This window comes from Dipodomys merriami, unplaced genomic scaffold (genome assembly GCF_024711535.1).
Source record: "Dipodomys merriami isolate MVZ:Mamm:240054 unplaced genomic scaffold, mDipMer1.0.p SCAF_82, whole genome shotgun sequence".
Lineage (NCBI taxonomy): Eukaryota > Metazoa > Chordata > Mammalia > Rodentia > Heteromyidae > Dipodomys > Dipodomys merriami.
The window spans coordinates 785,130-806,313 of NW_027206424.1; the positions used below are offsets into that span (position 1 = coordinate 785,130).

At 40.2% G+C, this 21,184-nt stretch overlaps 1 protein-coding gene across 4 annotated transcripts in view; it reads left to right on the top strand.

Annotated features, from left to right (window-relative positions):
- LOC138819828 (erythroid differentiation-related factor 1) overlaps positions 1-21,184 on the top strand; it is a 35,610-nt gene that overhangs the window by 5,105 nt on the left and 9,321 nt on the right. For 2 of the 4 annotated variants that reach the window (XM_070011388.1, XM_070011389.1), the window contains exons 5-21: positions 577-701; positions 917-1,073; positions 4,046-4,147; positions 4,413-4,534; positions 5,199-5,310; positions 7,594-7,741; positions 7,814-7,922; positions 8,214-8,325; positions 9,758-10,018; positions 11,789-11,860; positions 12,183-12,333; positions 14,466-14,654; positions 14,952-15,152; positions 16,539-16,757; positions 18,330-18,553; positions 20,646-20,804; positions 20,951-21,100. In XM_070011388.1, coding sequence (XP_069867489.1) covers positions 577-701; positions 917-1,073; positions 4,046-4,147; positions 4,413-4,534; positions 5,199-5,310; positions 7,594-7,741; positions 7,814-7,922; positions 8,214-8,325; positions 9,758-10,018; positions 11,789-11,860; positions 12,183-12,333; positions 14,466-14,654; positions 14,952-15,152; positions 16,539-16,757; positions 18,330-18,553; positions 20,646-20,804; positions 20,951-21,100 — 2,613 coding nt within the window. The remainder of the gene's footprint in view (positions 1-576; positions 702-916; positions 1,074-4,045; positions 4,148-4,412; positions 4,535-5,198; positions 5,311-7,593; positions 7,742-7,813; positions 7,923-8,213; positions 8,326-9,757; positions 10,019-11,788; positions 11,861-12,182; positions 12,334-14,465; positions 14,655-14,951; positions 15,153-16,538; positions 16,758-18,329; positions 18,554-20,645; positions 20,805-20,950; positions 21,101-21,184) is intronic. The other 2 variants (XM_070011391.1, XM_070011390.1) reach the window with 1 other exon arrangement.

Sequence of the window (21,184 nt, forward strand, 5' to 3'; positions counted from 1 at the left end):
GTCATACCTGCTCTTAGGTCATACCTACAACAAAGAAAATTGTGTAGACAAGAGCTACCCCTTCTGGCCTAGCTTAGAAGAAGAGAAGATGTGAACTTCTTTTATATGTGTGTGATAGTCTTGGGACTTGAACTTAGGTTTCAGGGCTCGGGCACTGTCCCTGAGCTTCTGTGCTCAAATCTACCACTTGAGTCACAGTTCCACTTCTGGCTTTTTTGGGGAGGCTTGAACTCAGGGCCTGGGCTCTGTCCCTGAGCCTCTCTGTGCTCAAGGCTAATGCTCTACCAGTTGAACCACTTCTGGCCTTTTCTGTGTATGTGGTACTGAGGAATTGAACCCGGGCCTCATGCATGCCATGCAAGCACTCTACCACTGAGCCACCTTCCCAGGCCCTACTTTTGTTTTTTTTGTCCGCTACAGTCCACCTCCTAAAGGTTCCACCACCTCCTTGTACACTGAGGGTCACACCTTAACACACAGGTCTTTGAGGATCATTAGGGATACAGACCATAGAAAGGTAACATTATTTTGATTACATATGTATTATGGTTAATATTTTTTGTGTATGTTATTCAGACTGGTGATTGGACCTGGTTGAAAGAGTTTTATCAAAGACTGATAGATCAGAAGTGGCAGAGAAAGAAAAAGAGCAAAGAACACTGGTACCAGAAGGCCATCCTATCCAAATTTCTGTATTACAGGTACTTGGTTTCTTGTTTATTTTATCTTAAGGAAAATATGAGATTCTTATCTAAAATTTATTTTGAGGCTAGTAAAATTAATGGTTTTACTGTGGTATTAATATTCTTATACTTTTTCTATAAGATGTATTCTCGGTTGTAGAGTCTAGTTCTTGCAAATGAGTAGGCTGTTAGCTTTAGTAACCTTGTGATTGTTTTCATTTCCGATCATCCAGTATCAATGGTGATGGAGCCGCCCAGCCTGTCCCACCTGCTGCGCAACAGCAGGAACCATCTGCTTCTGATGACACCCCTGACTCTGAAGGGGCTTCATGGCCTGCTCCTTTTGAAATGCCATCTTCAGTTTCTGAAGACCCTAGTGCTTCCAGTCAGGTCTGTTAGTACTTGAATACCAATTAAATGAACTCATATAGTAAGACCGAACCAGCTATTTTATTAAGAGAACAGATTGATAGGAAGAGTAGTTTTTTGTTTTTCTGTTTTGTTTTGTTTTTTGTCAATTGTTGGGCTTGAACTCTGGGCCTCGGTGTCGTCCCTCAGTTCTTCAGATCAAGGCTAGTGCTCTAGCACTTGAGCCTCACTGCCACTTCTGGTTTTCTGGTGGTTAATTGGACATGAGAGTCTCACAGACTTTCCTGCCCAGGCTGGCTTTGTACCATAATCCTCAGATCCCAGCCTCCCGAGTAGCGAGGATTACAGGCATGAGTCACCAGTGCCCGGCAGAGAGTACTTTTGTAAGCTATGTTTAAGAATTAGAGAGTAACTTCTTTTTGTAGGTTTGGTTTTTTTTTTTTTGGCAGTAAAATTTATAAGATCTGTTATGAATGGTTAGACTAGTTTTTTTTTTTATTAATTAAGCCAAAATATTTTACAGTATCCTGTTGAATAAGTTTATGGTTTTCTCAGTAAATTATGAGTACCACATAGCATAGCAATAAAGTACATTTTTAGCTTGAGATATGTAGTAAGTACCTACCAAATACTGAGTCTAATAGGCCTGTTCATAATTTAGTTAGGCCTAAAATACCTCTTTAAGACGTTTGGAGTTCTAGTCCTTGCCCACATTTATGTTATAAAACTTTTAGAAGAGACTATATTGTGTGTTTTATCTCTTATAGTTTTTATTTTACTTTTTCCTCATTTATTTTTGTCCTTATATGTCTGTCAAAGAATAAAATTACTATATAGATGTTGTTTGTGGTATGTTCAGGAAAATCTATTGATAAATCTTAAGATAAAAGTAAGATATTTAGCATGGTAATGTTATTTTTTCCTCTTGCTGTATGTCCTCCTACACTGTTCAGCCAGCTTTTTAAAATCTTCATGAATTATTAGTATTAATTTAATAGGTTGTAAGGTAGAGAAACTAGATAATGAATTTCACTTTTTTCCCAAAAAGGAAATAAAAGGAAAAGAATTACCTAGTATGCAAGTCACATAGTGGTAGCCACCAAGTGACCAGAAGGGAACATATTGTCCTGTGTACTCTGGTCAGGTCATGTGGTAATTGCTTTGCAGTTAAGGGGGCTGAGTTGTAGCTCAGTTGTAGAGCAGTTGGCTTTGGGTTTGATCTCCCATTGCGTGCGCGCGCGCACACACACACATGTATATATATATATATGGTTTTATAATTAGCTGTTTTATGTACTAAATCATGTGTGATTATTACCAATGACTTTTAAAAAAATTCATTTAGTATTCATTGTCTACAAAACCTGCACCTTGGGAAAATAATCACTACTATGCTACTGCCATTTTGCCTTTCTCTCAGTGTGTTCTTATGTTGATTAGAAATTACAATTACAATGAAAAAGCTTGCAGATTTGAGAATCTGTAGACTCTCACATATAGGAAACAGGCAGAGTGCATGCCATGTTTTTTGCTATGTGTCTTTGTATAAGTTTATTTTCATTCCTGGATCTTCATATGTAGTAAGACCAATAGCAGTTTACAGATAAGTAAATTCAAGGTTCTAAGAAACAGGCCTTTCTGTGATCACACAAGTGGTGAAGTCCAAGCTAGGGTTGACTTGCAGCTCTCTGGCCTTGGAGGTCTGGTCCCTATGCCTGTTACACTATGTCTGTGTCCTCCACACATTTAGGAAGAACCTAGAAGCTGTGGGATTAGCTTAGCAGAGCTAGCCAACCATTAAAATAATACTTTAATATTTTATACAGTCTAACCTCTGGCATTTAGGGATTTATTTATGTTTGCGACCTACTGCCTCATGAATTCTTGTTCCCCAAACTGGAAGTAGTAGGTTCCAGCCTTTTTCAGGCAATACAGAAGTTACATAAATGTCCATGGGAGGGCTTGGAGCCAACATCTTTTGAGAATGTTGTAATGTGGAGCCAAGGCTCTTCTGGCAGCCACAGCAGGCAAATTTCATTTGGGGAAGGGGCCTATCATAGGTTGATAACTTGTCTACATATGCAAATGATAAAATATAAAGAGTTTGAAGTTCTTGGTTCCTCCCGGAGTTGGAAATGGAACACTGCATAAGTGCTGATCTCCTGGCTGGTAATCTCATACACATACATGTGATTAAGACAGAATTGCCCTGAATAAGCACCATGCACATATGTCCATCTTGGGGTCAGGCCAAATACAAACATAAAACATTCAAAGTAGTTTTTTAAGAATAACAGAAACTTGAGTAATAGACTGAATTTACCCAACAGCAAGGTATTTTCCAAAATGTATTCCATGGACTATATTAAGAACAGAAAATGTTATGAGATTAGTTTGGGAAACCTTGGAAGACACTTAGGGGGGGGTTGTTTTGTTTTGTAAGGGGTTTTGGGGATATCGGGAAGTAGGGCAGTAAACATGGCTAATCTTCAAAGAAGATTGAAAGAGTAAAATTGTAAGAAAGTATATTGTGAGACATTTTTCCAATCTGACTGGAAAGTTTTCACTGAATGTCCTAGGTCTAGGATTCTGGAAGCTCACATTAGAACATGCTCAATTGGAGACTATCAGGGTAATAATGAGTGTCTCAGACTATAACTGAAATATTTCAGAATTTTTAGCTCAGTGGAGATGGTATAAGCTGAAAGTGCAGGGGTAATCAAATTTGCCTAAAAATAAGAACTGAAAACTTAGAAATCTTGAAAGACTTCCATCTCATTTGCATAAGATCTAAATGTTAATAGTCTGCTCTAGCAGGTATAATTTAGAGCTGAAGCAAACAGCACAGTGGTAAGGAGTAGAAATTGTATTGGCTCAGTATGCAAAGGTGGATTTGAGATGTGTGCTCTGAGATTTGGGTGACACTCTTTAAACACAGGTCTTTTTTTTATGAAGTATTGGCAGCAGAATCACTCCTTATCTTGCGTCCACAGGGCAGTGAGCCTCTTGAGCCCTCATGCATAGTGGGGCGTGTGGCCTCAGCACCCAAAGAGCAAAGCCTGACTACTTTGTTCAATGACGGGGAGAACAGTCAGGTATGCTTTCCATGCGCCAAGTTGGCACATCTAGTCCTCGGTCTACTTTGTCAGCACAAGACTAGTCTCAATTGGAATTGACAGGGAAGAAAATCAACTTGATCCCAATATCAAGTTTACAAAGTTTTCTTTGTAAACATCTCTGCACTTACAGCTCTGGCTTGCCCATGTCTTCTTTCTTTCCCTTGTTCTGATCTCTCTGTGGATCATGGGGGGAAAATGTGCATCTCCTGTTTCTTACAGTCTTTTCTACTTTGAATCATAGGGACTTAAAAACGATTTTGTCCGGAACATTTTATGGACATTTGAAGATATTCACATGTTGGTTGGCTCTAACATGCCTATATTTGGTGGAGGCAGATACCCAGCAGTCAGCTTACGTCTCAGGTAAAACAACACATGGCCCCCTTGAGCGTGTTGTCCAGATGCTGTCTTTGGAATAATTAACATTCTGTCTGCTTTACCTCTGTATTTGGGCATCCTCTTTTCAATTATTTTCTTCACCTCCCTCCTTCCCCTGCCATTTGAAGTGGCCACAGTGGGGAATGACCTCCCTACAGCAAATGCCACAAGGTCAAGAGCTAAGTATTTGTCCTAGATCTAATTGGATAGAGCCACAAGTCGGCTGGAGTGGTCTACTCTTGGTTTTAAATCTATAGTTTCAATCTGTAGCTTGAGACAACACAGGAGTTTATTAAGGAGGTGGCTTTCCAACTTCCTGTTCACAGATTATTCTTAATCTAATTCTCATTAGCCGGTGTGAATTTCAGCTTGAGTGGTGATCAGTATTTCGTGGAGTTGAGTGAGGAGCATGTGGTAGGCTCAGTCATCCATCATGTTTCCCTTTATTTACTCTGAAAGCTTACCAATACAGTTAGAAATGCAAACATACCATTGAGCTACGAGTGCTTTCTTCATCAGACAAAGTATATATGGAAGTTTCCATTGACGGAGAATAGAATAAGACAGTTCAGTGGGGAAATACGTGTCATATGATTCGTTACAGAACATCTTAAATAAACCAAGTAACACTAGAAATATATATTTTTAGGGATAACAACAAACCAATTAATGTGCTAACTGGAATTGACTATTGGTTGGACAACTTGATATGCAATGTACCAGAGCTTGTGATGTGTTTTCATGTAAATGGAATTGTACAGGTAAGATGGAATGCAGCTTCTCCAATGATTTCTCAAAGCAGAGCTTTCTCATCCCAGTTTCTAAGGTCCTTAAACACTAAGGTGTGTTTTTATTAGAGAAGATAGCTGTGAAGGCATCGAAATTTGAATGTTTCCACATTTAAGTTGATAATAGCAAAAATATGGGTATAGTGGTAATTTGTGGGACAGTCAAAAATACAGTGACATTTAGAACTACAGAATTGCAATGTTGCCTGGTGTTCTGACTCATGCCTGTAATCTTAGCTACCCTAGGCTGAGATCTGAAAATCACAGTTCAGAGCTAGAAAAATCCAAGAACACTATATCCAATTAAACAGAAAAATAAATAAATAAAGCAAGACTGGAGGTTTATCTCATGTGGTTGGTAGAACCGCTGGCTGTGAACAAAAAATGAGCAAGAATGTGAGATTCTGAATTCAAACCCTAGTACCCAAACTGTAATGTTAATGCCAAGAACACATAGTAATTAGCTGAATGTATCTCAAACAGCAGATGTGATTATACACATTTCTTTTAGTGTATTCAGACCTTTAGGAAAAAGACCACAGTGGTAGCTTGAATAGCAGATTCTTACTGATTTGAGCACACTCTGTTTAGGAGCTTTTTATCCCTGCAAGAATTGAGGGTAGGGGTGGGGGCACTGTGCTCAGTAGCTCAGGATGTAATCCCAACTATTTGGAAGGCCTGGCTAGGTAAAGTGCCTAACTGAAAAAGCAAAAAGAATTTGGGATTGTAGCTCAAGTTCAAAACCTTGAGTTCAAAACCCCAGTACTGCCAAATTAACATTTAAAAAATATTGGAGGAAAGAGAGTAAGTCAGCCACTACTCAGATGTTATTTGGTGGGAAGTCACAGTATAGAGAACGAGGAGATGGTAAGAGAAGAAGAGGGGAGTGGAATGCATGCACAAGTCTGGATAATCAGAAAGGTGAGATCAAGTGGCTTACTAACGGTGTGTTCCATAATAACTTGTGTCTCAAAAAGATAGGAGCTGGATTTATAAAGATTTAAAATGAAGGCATTTATAAGAAACCACGTAGGGAACACAGGATTTAGGACAGTTCATGGCCAGATAAGAAGAAACTTGAATCCTGAGCTTTCAGGAGTTTGGTTTTGGTTCTATTGATAATGTATCAGTGAAAATTGTCCCTTAGGGGTAAAATTGGTTGTATTGGATTACCAAATGTGGGTAGCATAGAGAACAGGCAGGAAGGACTTGAAGACAAAAGAAAGGACGGGGGAGGGCACTACATGCTGAATATTCTAGCTACTCAGGAGACTGAGATGTGAGGGTCATGATTTGAAGCTAGCCCAGGCAAGCAGGCCTGTGAGACTCTCTCCAGTTAACCACCAAAAAAGCTGCAAGTGGAGCTGTGGCTTAAGTGGTAGAGCTCTAGCAGTGAGAAGAAGAATAAAAAAAAAAGGTTAGGGACAGCACTTAGTCCCTGAGCTGAAGCCTTAGAGTGTCACCAAAAAAAAAAAAAAAAAAAAAAATTCTACTCTAGTTTGTAAGTAATGGTATAATAGTGTACCCATACTTGAGAGGAAGTAATACAACTTGACACTGGTAATGATAGCCTACACTGGCTGCTTGCTTATTTTGTTCTACGATCTTAGCTACCTTGTATACTGTTGAGAAAGGAGTTTCCTGGGGTCAGATTGCTGATATATGGTGGTGCAGTATTTGACTCCATGTTTAGCAGAGGCCAGGTTTTAACTATCATATTAACTTAGTGCTTAATCTGGGTTGTACATCAAAATCACATTGGGAGAGGTTCGCATGTGTGCGCTCTTGTGTCTGCATGTTACTGGCTATTGACCCTGCGGTCTTGAGTTACACCCAGCCTTCTTTTTTATGTTGTTGAGGCATAGGGTCTTGCCAACTGCCTATATAGGCCTCTTAACTCCTGATTTTCTTGCCCTCACCTCCTGAGTAACTGAGAGTATAAGTGTGTACATCCACAGTCACCTAAGGCTTATACAATACACTTGCTTGAGCTCCCAGTGTTCTAGGATCAGTGGGATCTTAGATCTATATTTTCAGGAAGTAGGTACATTGAATTGGTTTAGGCAGGGAAGGTAAACGGGATTTGGTCACATGGGCAAATCATAAAAATGTCCAGTGAGTCTTCTGCAGGTACAGCTGTTAGAAGATGGGGCTAATTTTCTGGTAACTATGTTAAAGTGAAATCTTATAAATTTACTGTTGATACTATATTTAACCAGTGTATTATGTATTCTCTGTTCAAAATTTTTTTTGTAGAAATACGAAATGATAAAGACAGAAGAAATTCCCAATTTGGAAAACTCGAATTTTTCTACTAAAGTCATAAAAGACATTGCACAGAATATTTTGTCATTTCTGAAATCTAACTGTACCAAAGAAGGACATACGTATTGGCTCTTCAAAGGTAAGCTGATGCTTCAATGGACAGTAGTTGATTTGGGTTGACAGCTGTAAAATGAGATTTTTCTCTTCTCAGCAAGTGGCAGTGACATAGTAAAGCTGTATGACCTCACCACTCTCTGTGAAGAGACCGAAGACAAATACCAGAACCCTTTCACCATGCCGGTGGCTGTTCTCCTGTATAAGTGAGTACCTTCAGGAGTGAGGATGTAGCCTCATATCCGAGCCAAGGCCTTAAAATACTTTGAATACTTTCGTAATGAAATAGAGGATGGTATGGAAAGGGAGGGACCGGGAGACACACTGACTGACCTAACATTGTACCAAATGTAATTTTTATAAGCTTTGAGTGGGTAAAAATACAATATCTAGTTTTTCTTATAGCTCTGTACTATTGAAAAGATAAAGGGTGTCTAGCCTGAGTCATGCAGAGAATGATGAATGGGGAGTAAATGTGATACAAACATTCCTTTCAGGGTTGCTTGTAACATGATGATGAAGAAAAATCAAAACAAGAAGCACTATGGTACCATCAGAACGTTGCTGCTCAATTGTGTTAAGTTGCTGGACAAAAGCAGACATCCTCAGGTAAGGTCAACATTTATTTACAATGTTCTCTAACACAGACCTTGTACTCTGATAGAGAACTGTGGCCTGGACATAAAGTTCCCTACCTGCCCTACTCAGCATGGGGGCTGCTGAGCACTGACTGCTCTGAACTGTGCTGTCCGTATGAAGTACATGCTGAATTTTAGGAGATACAGAAACTGCATGTGTTACATATAGAAGAGTTTTGTATGTGGCTCACATATGTCTAGAACAGAACTTAGTTTTATTAATTTAGGATTCATGTAATGCTTTCAGTAATGTTTTTGTTTTATCAGTTATAGAAGATGAAAACTTACATCTTTTAAAAGCTCTTTACACAGGCAGACCAGGCTCTCATTGTAAGGTTCACTTCCCACATGTCAGTACATTCAAGCATGTTGTCAAGCACCCTCTTAGGCATGCTTGCTATAGTCTTACCACTTGTGCCCTCAGTTGCCTGAATTTGACAACTCTGTTTTTCATTATATGACTAATTTTTGCCTACCTAAATCAGAGAGGATTTGAGTATGCAGTAGCTCATAACTAACCCTAGCTCCTCAGGAGGTTGAGGTCTGAGGATCATAGGTCAAAGCCAGCCCAGGCAAGAAAGTTCGTGAGATTCTCCAGTTAACAACCAAAAATCTGGAAGTGGAGCTCTGGTTCAACTGGTAAAGTGCTAGCTAGCTTTATACACAAAAGCTAAGGGAAAGCTCCCACGCCTTAAGTTCAAGCTCTAGGACTAACACACAAAAAGGTCCAAATTAATTTTAATTGTAGCTGCATCTTGTTTGGAGATAAAGGTTATTCTGGAGAAGATTGGGGGTTAGCTCATAGGGCAGAACACTTGTCTGTGTGCATGAATGACACCCTGGGTTGATTCCTAACCAGAGGAGGGAAAAAAATAGGTAAGAAAGATCCATTTCTGACTTAAATATCTTAATTGTTCTTAGAGGTGGATATTTAGTGGTAGTTGAATGGATGATGTGAAAGTTAGAAATCTGAATTCTAATTGGTGAGTGTCAGGCTGAGAATTTACAAGTTGAAGAAGGTAAATTTAGAATTAAAAAAATGATTGATTTTAAACTATCAGGGTAGAACTTCAAATCTAGTGACTTGTTTCCTCCTAGAATTGTAGATTTTATGTTAGTTACATAGTAAACACATACAGTGAAATACAATATCTACCTTTTTTCAGAAGGTATGCTTAGGGTGAAAAATTTCTGAAATAAGAAAACTGTCCAACCCGGGAGGATTTCACAGAGCCTCCCCAGGTGGTTTGTAACTTTGAGTTGAGAACATTCAGTGTATATTAAAATCTGTAGTAAAAACAGCCTGTTTCAAACCTTGTCCTAAAACTTAGTATGGTGTCATTCCTCTTTGGGTGAGGAGACAGTTTTGATTGCAATCATTTACTTTTTTTTCTTTCTATAAGATTATTGCTTCAGCCAATTACATGCTTTCAGAGCTTTTTCAACTGGATGAACCTAAAAAGGAAGAAAGCTCAGAATCTCCTTTAAATGAGAATTCTGATGAAAGCTACAGTGAAGAGGAGGAGGAGTTGCCCGACAGTGATGAAAATGGATCCTACAGTACCAGCTCTGATCCACCAGATGATAACAAAGCAGTGGCAATAATTAAGTCGGTTGGAGAATTGTCAGTACCAGAAAAGTACAAGTCCATTCATCAGATCAGAGTGAGCATGTTAGAATTTGCATTAAGGTTTTATCAGTGGAAAACAAGACAATTGCTGTGTGAATGCAGTAATGCTCAAAGCATGGCATTACTTCAGTAAGACTTTTGTGGTTCAGGGTCTGATCATTGTTAGTATTCTGAATTCTAAAGCCTGGTTTTAAAATTCACTCCACAGTGGAATAGAATTGTCATGTGTTATCCTGTCCACGTTATTCAAGTTTGTGTCAGTAGTCCTTTCCAGTGACTAACATGAGGCCATAACAGGGTCTGAATTTAACAGGTGAAAACTTGTATCCAAGTGTTACCCTAAAATATTACCTATCTTTCTGCTCTTTTCCTTAACTTTCTCTCTCTTTTTTTTTTTTTAAAACCACAGTCACATTGGCTTTTTTGTTCCAACAACATTTACTCTTGATTCTGTTGGGAGCATACCTCTCCTAATTTGTTCACGGCTGCCTTTTTCTAGGCCTAACATCATGGCTAAAATGTCTGCTCAGGGAAACATTTGCTGGCCACTCTAACCAAAGCACACTCTGTTGTTACCTTTTTCTCAGAGCTGTTTGACCCTGATATTCTCATTGTTTGTGTGTTTGTCTTCCTTGGCTAGAGTGTAAACTCTACTTCCTATATCTAGAACACACAGTGTACTAGAAGTTTTTTGTAGTAGTTGTTACTGATTGCTAACATGTGTATTTGGGAAATTGCATTACAATACAAGACCCTGGACTTAACAGGACAAATAGATGATGATTAAAGATGTTGTGGTCTGTCAATACCACTGTTCTGCAAAGACAGCCCTTTGTGTGATATCTGAGACACATAAACAATGTGCTCATGACATTCATAGAAACATGTCCTAGCTAGCTCTGCTTGTCTGTCTCATATGAAAGTGAGGTAGTGAGTGTGGACACCAGGGTCCCCACTTCTCTGTTTACTCACTTTGTCCGCCCACAAATTCCTCAGCCATTTGAATAGGCTTCTTTGTGAAAGACTGGTAGTAATTCCAGCCTCCCAGAATCAACTGTATAAAATGTTTCCCAGGGGCCCTTACATATATAATGTCACTTAGTAGTAGTTGAGGCTGTTAATTGGCCTTGCTTCTTAATTAAGCAAATGTATTACACAATAAGACTTTGGGTGATGGTTGGTACTTGTTAACCTACTACTAAATTGACAGTATTGTTCACTGTGTGCCCTTAGGTACGCATACTAATTAGGAGTTGTTGATCTACTAGATTTAGTATGCATTTATCTAAAACTACTCTTGTGCTTGCCTTTCCTTCATAGAATTATTTTCAGAATATTAAGTACTTTTAAGGCAATACCTACTGGGAGATCTTAAGATTTTTGTTGATATTTAACAACTTGTAAAAAAAATACAGTAGTCTGGCTGGGAAGGTGGCTCAGTGGTAGAGCGCTTGCCTTGCATGCATGAGGCCCTGGGTTTGATTCCTCAGCACCACATAAGCAAGAAGAAAAAAGCTGGAAGTGGTGCTGTGGCTCAAGTGGTAGAGCGCTAGCCTTGAGCTGAAGAGCTGAGGGACAGCGCCCAGGCCCAGAGTTCAGGCCCCACAACCGGACCCCCAAAAAAAAAAAAAAAAAATATATATATATATAGTAGCCTTCAGATGAGATAACTTCACCAAGCTAAGAGCAGAAGTGCATTTTTAAGTTACTGGTTCAGCGTGTTTTAGTAATCACCAAGTGAGGTGAGCCATGAGATTTGTTGGATTGATAGCATGTTAATACTTGTAACTGTTTGTTTCTGAAGCCCAGTTGTGCGTTTCCAGTTTGCCATGACACAGAAGAACGCTGTAGACTTGTCCTTAGTTATGTTCTGGAGGTAAGTGTTAAGTTTAGTCTTTATCTGTTCAGTCAAATTTGTACTTGATCTACAAGTAGCACTCATTTGTTGGTGTCTCAATGTTAATCTGAATGCTGTTTTGCTGTGATTTTTTTTTTTCTTTAAGCCTGTGACCAGATCATTTTTACTCAAATCTTTAAGATTATTTGTAAATTTTTAGAGATTTTTGCCTTTTATGTAGTTTCATTTGACTCGTAGAAATGCATAATGAGTGTTTTCCCCTTTCTAAAAGGATATAAAAATATGTAGTAAATGTTTAAGCAAGTGGTAATAATTTTTCATTTTTTAAATTTTTTAAAAGGGTTTAAAATCTGTAGATAGCAGCATCAAAAAAGAAAGTGACCTTCCTGCGGCTGACCCCAGCACCCCAATCCCCTTAAAATATGAGGATGAATCTGCAAGAGGAGGCCCTGAGGGGTTAGAGAAGCAGATGGCCTTGTTTTTAGACAAAAGTAAGTTGAATTGATGTGCAAATAAGGCCTTCAATAGAATCATGTACGGACCCATTTATCAACAAGCAGACTTATGTCAAGGCATTCATTGCAAAGAATTGGGAGGAAATAAAAGATACCATGTGAACAAGAAGTAGAGTGACATAGTTTTTCATTTGGAAAATAAATCAAAATGGGATAATTTGGATCTTCAATAGATTTATCTAATAACATAAGGAACCTTCGTGTTTCTTTCTACTTCCCACTGTAAGAAACAAATGCCTTCAGCCTGGTAGAGTGCTGAAAGGTTGTTGTGTTGGTGAATGTGGAGAGGACTTGAGAGCATAGAATTTGGAACCAGGCCGACAGCTTCAGTCCTTGTCTTTGCTAGGGCAAGGCTCAAGCTCTTTGTTGCACTGCCTTTTTCCTCTCAAACTGGAGGCAGTTAAGTAACTACCTTAAAATGCTGTTCAAACATACAAATGGTTAATTTAGGCAAAGTGTTAAGAACTTAAGAAATACCACAAGAAGTGTGGGCTCTTGTTACCTCACAGTTAAACAGCTACAAGTGTGACATCTCAGTAATCTAGTGGGTCCCCTTTCCTCTTTTAATCAGTTCAGTTTTTAATGTTTTGAAAGTCTGTGTGTTTTAACACCAAGTGCTCCCTGGACTTTTCTTTTTGTGCGGTGCAGGTGCAGGTTTATATCCCCGCACTTAGGTATTGCTGTTTGCCTGCCAGTCTTCACACGCAGTGAGATGAACCACACCAGGATTTTGTGTCTCTCCTCTCCTTTATTGAAAATCCTGTTCAAGTTCATATTCTCACAATCACCTTTATACCTGGTCAGAATTACTGAATTTCATTCCCAGTGCTATGAGCACATTCTGAAGCTAGCCTTATGTTCTGGTCACTTATGAAACCGTTCCAAACACATGTGTACACTTGCAGGCAAGACCTTCATCCTACTCATCTTTGACTTTTTTCATAATGCCCCACACACTTACAGCAGCATAGGAAAAAGAAATACATGCACAAATTATAAATCATCATAGTGCCTAAGAGTTTTGTTTGTTGTTTGAAAGAATATGGGTCTAGTTGATCAAAAAAATGAGAAATTGATAGGCATGGTGGAACATCCCTATATTCTCAGCATTCAGGGGGCTGAGTCAGGAGAAAGGAGAGTTCAAAGCCAGCTGAGGCCAAATAAGTAACCCTGCTTCAGAAACAAAAACAAAAATGGACATCTTAAGGCCGGAAATGTTCTTTGTTCCACAGCATTTTTCTCTATTGGTGTGGCATATATCAAGGTTCTTCCTGTCCTTGTGTCCGTGGTTGGAATGAAGAGGGGTAGGTTGGACTTGGTTGGACTTGGAGGAAAGTGTTCCTGGTAGGGAAAATGATAAGTGACTATGAGGTAGGAGAAAGCAGTCATCTTTATAGGAAACATGTGAAAATTTGCCTTTGGCTGATCAGCAGTAGGGGTTGAATAGTAGAAAGAGTGAAAACACATAGCTTAGAAAGATGCATATAGATGCATATATTCAACAACTGGTTAGAAGCTGTTTCATTGTCTGAGGTTAGGTTGACCAAGGTTAAGACTGGTTGGGGGATGCACACTTCTTGGTGGGTTGACTTGAAAACTGGAAAAAGGAGGCACAGATGAATTGAACTATGCCAGTAACCCTAGAAGGAAGTTAGAGTTGTGGACTACAGAGAAATGGAAAGCCTTGGAACTCCCAAGCAATAAATAGTCTGTTTACATGAGTGTTTTAGTCTGTCTTAAGTCAGGAAAGAAAGCATGGTGTTTACTAGATCAAGTTTGGCCGTAACGCCTGAGCCTGGAATGATTCTATCAAGAAATATACAATAGAGGCTTGTGCCAGAGGTTCATACCTGTAATCCTAGTTACTCAGGATGTTGAAATCTGAGGAGCTTGATTTGAAGCCTGGGCAGAAAAGTCTGCAAGACTATTTCCTAATTAACTAGAAAAAGTGAAAAGAAAAAGAGCTTGGCTGGAGGCATGGCTGAGGTGGTAGCGTGCCAGCCTACAAACAAGCCAAACAAATGCAAAGTCCCTTAAAAGAAGATGAAGTAATATTTTGTTAACACTTAGATTTAAACAGATGCTGTCTTTTCCTTCCTATGTCACAGTGGGCTCTCTTCAGAAGGGTAATTGTTCCAGTCAATCTGGAATGATACCTGGTTCTTGGCAACATAAAATGAAGCTTCAGCTGATTCTCAAGTCATCTAAAGCCTATTACATCCTGTCTGACGCTGCCATGAGTCTCCAGAAGTATGGTAGAGCACTGCGATACATCAAGCTGGCGTTGCAGAGCCATGGTAAGCCATTGCAGTGAATATTGGCTTGGAGGAAGAGACATGAGAGCCACAGGGCTTTCCTCTTGTACAACTGACTTTAAGTCTTGTATATGTTACCTGGCATTTTCTTTCCTTCTCACAGTGGTTTAACCTGTCTGTCTTGTGAAGTACATTAAGCCATGTGCCCTAATGCACATGAGATGGAGTAGATGTGTTGGTGCAGTTTTCAGCGGGTCTTTATATTTCATATTCACCTTGTCTTCATATTTACCGTGTTCAGTTTTAATGTGCTTGTGGCTTTTCTCCATTTTTACATAGATACTTACTGCTGTCTCTGCACTAATATGCTTTCTGAAGTGCTGCTATTCCTGTCTCAGTATTTGACACTCTGTGGTGATATCCAACTCATGCTGGCCCAGAATGCAAATAATAGAGCAGCACACCTGGAAGAATTCAATTACCAAACTAAAGAGGATCAGGAGATCCTGCATAGTCTGCACAGGGAGTCCAGTTGTCAAGGTATGCAGACTCCTCATTTGACTCACAGCTGAGTTACCTGCCCATCCCATGCTTATTTGAGTATGAGAAGTTGCAGAGATGTTAGTCTTTTGATACTTGATGTTTTGTTTCATTTCTTCATTTTAAGTTGAGCATGATCCTGTGTTTTTATTAAATACAGTTACTAAGTGTAGCTAACTAAGAGTGTGACCCAGTTGTTGCCTTTATATACTCTTCATGAAGTGATGTCAGGTAGTACCTCTAGTTAGCCAACCAAACCATAGGTTTCCTTTTGAAAAGGGATAATTACTTGGTGAAAGTGGATTAATTACCCTCAGTATAAACCCAGGGGGCTAAGATTAAGCCAGTTCCAGCCAGCTGTCTTGGATCATTCTGCTTTAATGCTGAGAAGCAGGTAACTTAATCACAGGAATGGCAGCCTCAGCTCAGTACAGTTACATAAGCACACTGCAGTCTGGTAACATGAGATAAAGTATCAGTCTTCAGAATGTGCTTTCCAAATATGTGGGGAATTGTTGGCATTCACCTCCAGTAAAGCTTTGGACAGTTAAAAACTAGAGTAGTACACTGGGGGAAGAGGTCAATTATTATTCCCTAATACCTTTGCTCTACCTTTTCTTTCTCTCAAATAGTCTTTTCATTTTAATAGACACATTGGGAAAATCCTTGGTGTGTGTATACCACCCGTCAATAGTCTGTTGTAGCTGGGTGCTGGTGGCTCATGCCTGTAATCCTAGCTACTCAGGAGGCTGAGATCTGAAGATCGTGGTTCAAAGCCAGCCTGGGCAGGAAAGTCTGTGAGAGTCTTTTCTCCAATTAACCAGCAGAAAACTGGAGTGGCGCTGGGGTTCAAGTGGTAGAGCGCTAGCCTTGAGCAGAAGAGCTCAGGGATAGCACCTAGGCCCCAGAGTTCAAGCCTCATGACCAACAAAAAAATAAAAATAAAATATAGTCTGTTGTTAAGCTGACATTTTCTTACAGATTGGAGGGTTGCAGCAGGAGTGCCTTCCTCTCCTTGAATGTTCGATCTGAAGTTGGTGCATTTCACTAGGTGGCATTTATAAATTGTTGAGGACTTAGCTAGCAGCGTCTTTAGTGGGTCATACTTAACATTGGCACTTAATTCTGAGAGCGACTTATGTTAATTTTAAAAAACGTCCTTACTGATCTAAATACCTGTACACTCAGAAAATCTGGGTAATGAAAAATATTTTGTAATTATACAACAAGAAAGTACTATCCATTAATATTTCAAGAAAACAGTTTTATCAACAAAGACATCTTTATTATAAAATAAATTTTGTTGTATTGCATGTTGTATTTTGTAAAGTATCAGGCTTACTTAGATACTAAAAAAGTTCTTATGACTGTTGTTTCTTTTTTAAGGATTTGCGTGGGCAACTGACTTGTCTACAGATTTGGAAAGTCAACTCTCAGTTAGCTGTAAATGCTATGAGGCTGCTAATGAAATCTTGCAATTTAGTGACTTAAAAAGCCAGAATCCAGAGCACTATGTACAAGTATTGAAGAGAATGGGTAACATTAGAAATGAAATTGGTGTGTTTTATATGAATCAAGCTGCTGCAGTACAGAGTGAGAGAATGGGTAAGTGTCTCAATTATTCTTTCTATTAAATTTTATTAGGAAGTCATACTGACTCTTCATGAGTCAACCAAAGACCTGTGGCATTCAATTGTATGTTATTAAAAGATGTCTTCCATGCCCACCTTTGTACATTACATTAGCTGGCCAATACAGAAGGAACTTGGGCAGCTAGCCATGTTTCAGACTCTCTGTTCAATATATAACAGGTGTGTGGTGTGTAGGATCTCAGCAGGAAATTGAAGGGAAGGAGAGCTGGAGACTGAGAGGGCACTACAAGAAGGGCCTGGGAAGGAGAGTCCAGTGCATGCTGACCTGGGTCACCGGGCAGGGTGGGGGAGTGGGTCAGATGGACCTTGTTGGGTTTGAGAGGTATGTGAAAGGGCTGGTTTAGTAGTTGATAGGAACTGTGCTTAGAGCTATTAGGGCTAAGAACCTTTCCCATAGGGGTGGTAGCTAAAGCTGGGAGAGCGAATGAAAAGGTAAAGGCTGGGCACTGTGAGGAGGGAGGGAGCTGTACTGGAACTGAGGGCAACGGTAAGTTGAACACATGCCTGCCAAGCTGCAAACACTGCTCCGCCCTTGGGGTACAAGGAGTGCCCCTGAAAGGTCTTGCTGGTGGGAGACCCTGTGTGTTTGAGGGACATTCAGAGGAGGAGGTCCGCAAAGAGGCATGAGAAGTGACAGTCAAGAGCCCAGGAGAAGCCGGGCGCCGGTGGCTCACGCCTATAGTCCTAGCTACTCAGGAGGCTGAGATTAGAGGATCCCGGTTCAAAGCCAGCCTGGGCAGGAAAGTCTGTGAGACTCATCTCCAATTAATCACAGAAAAGGCCAGAAGTGGTGCTGTAGTTCAAGTGGTGGAATGCTGTCCTTGAGCAAAAAGGACCCCAGGGACAGTGCCCAGGCCCAGAGTTCAAGCCCCAGGACTGGCAAGGAAAAAAAAATGCCCAGGAGAACTGAGTAAAACACAGGACTGTAGCCTCCTAAACCTATGGGACCACAGCTTTTGAATCTTTACAGAGTAGTGCTTTGGTTCCAATGTCTTTACCTGCATGGTTTAACCTCACTGTTGAAGTGGGGGTGAGATGATTATGTTGCATTAGTCTACTCGGGCTACTGTAATAAAATACAATGATGGGTCACTTGAAGTGCTTGTCTCATAGTTGTAAAAGCTGAAAGATACAGAGTCAAGTGAGACTGCATGCCTTGGGCCTTTTCCTTGATTTGCAGACAGCCACTCTTTTCCTGAGTCTGTATGGCCCTTTCTCTCCCCTTGTGTCATTCTGCCTTCTATAGGCACACTGGTCCTATTGGATAGGGGTCACTTTTAATGACCTTGAATCCTGATTCTTTTTTAAAGACCTCGCTCACCCCAAATGCAGTCAAGTTCAGCTAATGAATGAGAGGACGCTTCCCAGAGTAGCTGGTGTTGAGGGTAGCATGCTGCAGTTCACCTCAGGAGGCTGATCCTCCCCCAGGCTCCCATCACCTGTGCGCCTCTCATTGTTGCATTGAGACAGTGGTGTTCACGCTGATGTCTGCTTATGCAACTGTTTTCTTTCTTTCTTTGTGAAGTGAGCAAATCTGTGTCTGCTGCAGAGCAACAGTTGTGGAAAAAAAGCTTTTCTTGTTTTGAAAAGGGAATTCACAACTTTGAGTCGATTGATGATGCCACAAATGCTGCCCTTCTGTTGTGTAACACGGGAAGACTCATGCGAATTTGTGCACAGGCACACTGTGGCGCGGGGGATGAACTCAAACGTGAATTTTCTCCAGAAGAGGGCTTGTATTACAACAAGGTAACACATTTGCTCCTAGGTCAGGCTGCCTCACCCGTTCTCCTGTCATGTGTTTCTGTTTGGCCACTGTTCTACAAAATGCTGTACAGTCCACAGGACCAGGCAGGTCGTTACCACACTTAGAAACTGGCTTAGGTATAGCAAGAAACTGGTATTGAGAATGGCATACTGAATCATTTGGCAAAAAGATGATTCCATAAATTGTATTGGTACAACTGGAGTGCATGTCCACTGGATTAATGATTGACCAGAAGGAGTAGAAACCGAAAACACCAGAAAGACCACAAGTAGGAGCACCTGGGCTCTGGACTGTGGAAGGTCTGTGCTCTGCGTGGCAGCCAGGGAGATCAGGGAGAGAGGAGCGAGCAGAAATATGTGACAGAAGGTAAAATGAAAGCCAACGGCATTCTAGAAAAAGCTCTTATAGCGAATGGGCCAGGGCAGAGGTCAGCACATCTTTGATGTAAGGGAGAACGAAGAACCAATGAAAATAAGGCACTACAGCAGAAAAAAGACAAATCACTTTGAAGAAACGTCATACGTGTGAGAAGAATAAATGGTTAATGTGTTTATTTTTGAAAAACAAACCTCAAAGCTGGGCACCAGTGGCTCACACCTGTGACCCTGCTTCTTAGGAAGCTGAATCTGAGGGTCACAGTTCGAAACCAGCCCAGGCAAGAAAGTTCCATGAAACTCTTACCTCTAGTTAACCACCCAAAAAGCCAGAAGTGGAGCGGTGTCTCAAGTGGTAGAACACTAGCCTTGAGCATAAAAGCTTAGGGACAGTACCCAGGCCCTGAGTTCAAGCCCCAGGACCAGCACACACACAAAAAAACCCTCAGAATTTCAACTTTATTTTTATTTTTTAATTTTAAGTACTTTTTAAAAGGATTTTTGCTAGCTTGCATTAGTTATAAGTGGGATTTCATTGATACATTTCTACATATGTTTACAGTGTATTCCAGTCTCCCTCTATCTCCTTCTCTCTCCCTTCCCAAAACAATTCCAGCAGTTTTCCTTATTTTTATAGTTGCAAATAATCTACATTGACATATTTATCCTATTTCTTAACAATCAGTTTAAAATTCAAGTTTCTCTTACTCATTACTACTTGGTTTTTTGCCAAATGGTAACATCCATTTGTCAGTGAAAGTACAAAAAATGAGCACTTAATATTTTCACTATTCAAGTGATATTTACGGAGAATGTTCATGCACCACAAACTTGATAGTAAAAGTGACTTACTTGTTTTTGTTTTCAAGCTTTATGTATACTTAGGGGAAAGAATAAGCACACTTCAGGAGTGCAGAGCCCCCCTGGGCAGTGATGCGCATTGTGGTGGTGTTTGTGTACAGAGTGCCCTGTACATGAAGATAACAATGGCACAGAGTGAAGAGGCTCACTTTTTGCAGTTAAATAGTCTCGGGAAAAAATTTTTTTTAGTTTACTAGTTAAATAGACTGTAACATGTAAAATATTTTTTCGTGTTCTCATGTGCTAACCTAAGTCAAAACGTAACACCATGGATAGACTCACAGAGACAGTGCTAGTTGGTCTAGTTTGGATAGCTTTCTCTTCTTTCCCTTTTTCTTTTTTTTCTATTTTTTTTTTCTTTTTTGGTAGGTGGCTGGAACTTGAACTTGTTACCTCATGCCTTTGTTCATTGCATTAGAATTCTGTCAGTTGAGCTACACTTCCAGCCTCTGATAACTTCTTTGATTAAAATATTGATTTCCTGCCCTCATTCATTGTATTAACTTTTTTTTTGGGGGGGGGGGGTCCGGTCGTGGGCCTGAACTCTGAGCCTGAGCGCTGTCCCTCAGCTCTTCAGCTCAAGGTTAGCGCTCTATCACTTGAGCCACAATGCCACTTCCAGCTTTTTTTTTTCTGCTTATGTGGTGCTGAGGAATTGAACCCAGGGCCTCATGCATGCAAGGCAAGCGCCCTACCACTGAGCTACCTTCCCAGCCCCTCATTGTATTAACTTTTATAAATTCTCTTAAAATTAAATTGATACCTGGGTGGTGTTTGAGGTATGAATTGATTTAATGTGGCATTGAGTTACAGATTTACACCTTTTCTTCCATGGCAGGCTGTTGATTACTATTTGAAAGCTCTGAGGTCTTTGGGAACACGAGACACACACCCAGCTGTTTGGGATTCTGTGAACTGGGAGTTATCTACTACATACTTCACCATGGCCACTCTGCAGCAAGATTATGCGCCATTGTCCAGAAAAGCTCAGGAGCAGGTGACAGGATTTGCTGAATTCTAAATGAGCCTTTGCCATATTTAAGTTTCATTGTCTTTAACCAGCGAAAGTTTAACATTGTAAAAGTTCTTATGGTCAGACTATGAGCTTGTCATTTTCTTTCTTCCCCTTTGAATAAAACACAGATTGAGAAAGAAGTCAGTGAGGCTATGATGAAGTCCTTGAAATACTGTGACATTGACTCCGTGTCTGCCCGTCAGCCTCTCTGTCAGTATCGAGCTGCAACCATCCACCACAGGCTGGCTTCCATGTACCACAGCTGTCTAAGGAACCAGGTACAGCCATTCCCAGACAGAGTCAGGACCAGATTGTCTGAGTGTTACGCACACTTCCCGACATGTCCATGTCAGTTTAAATGC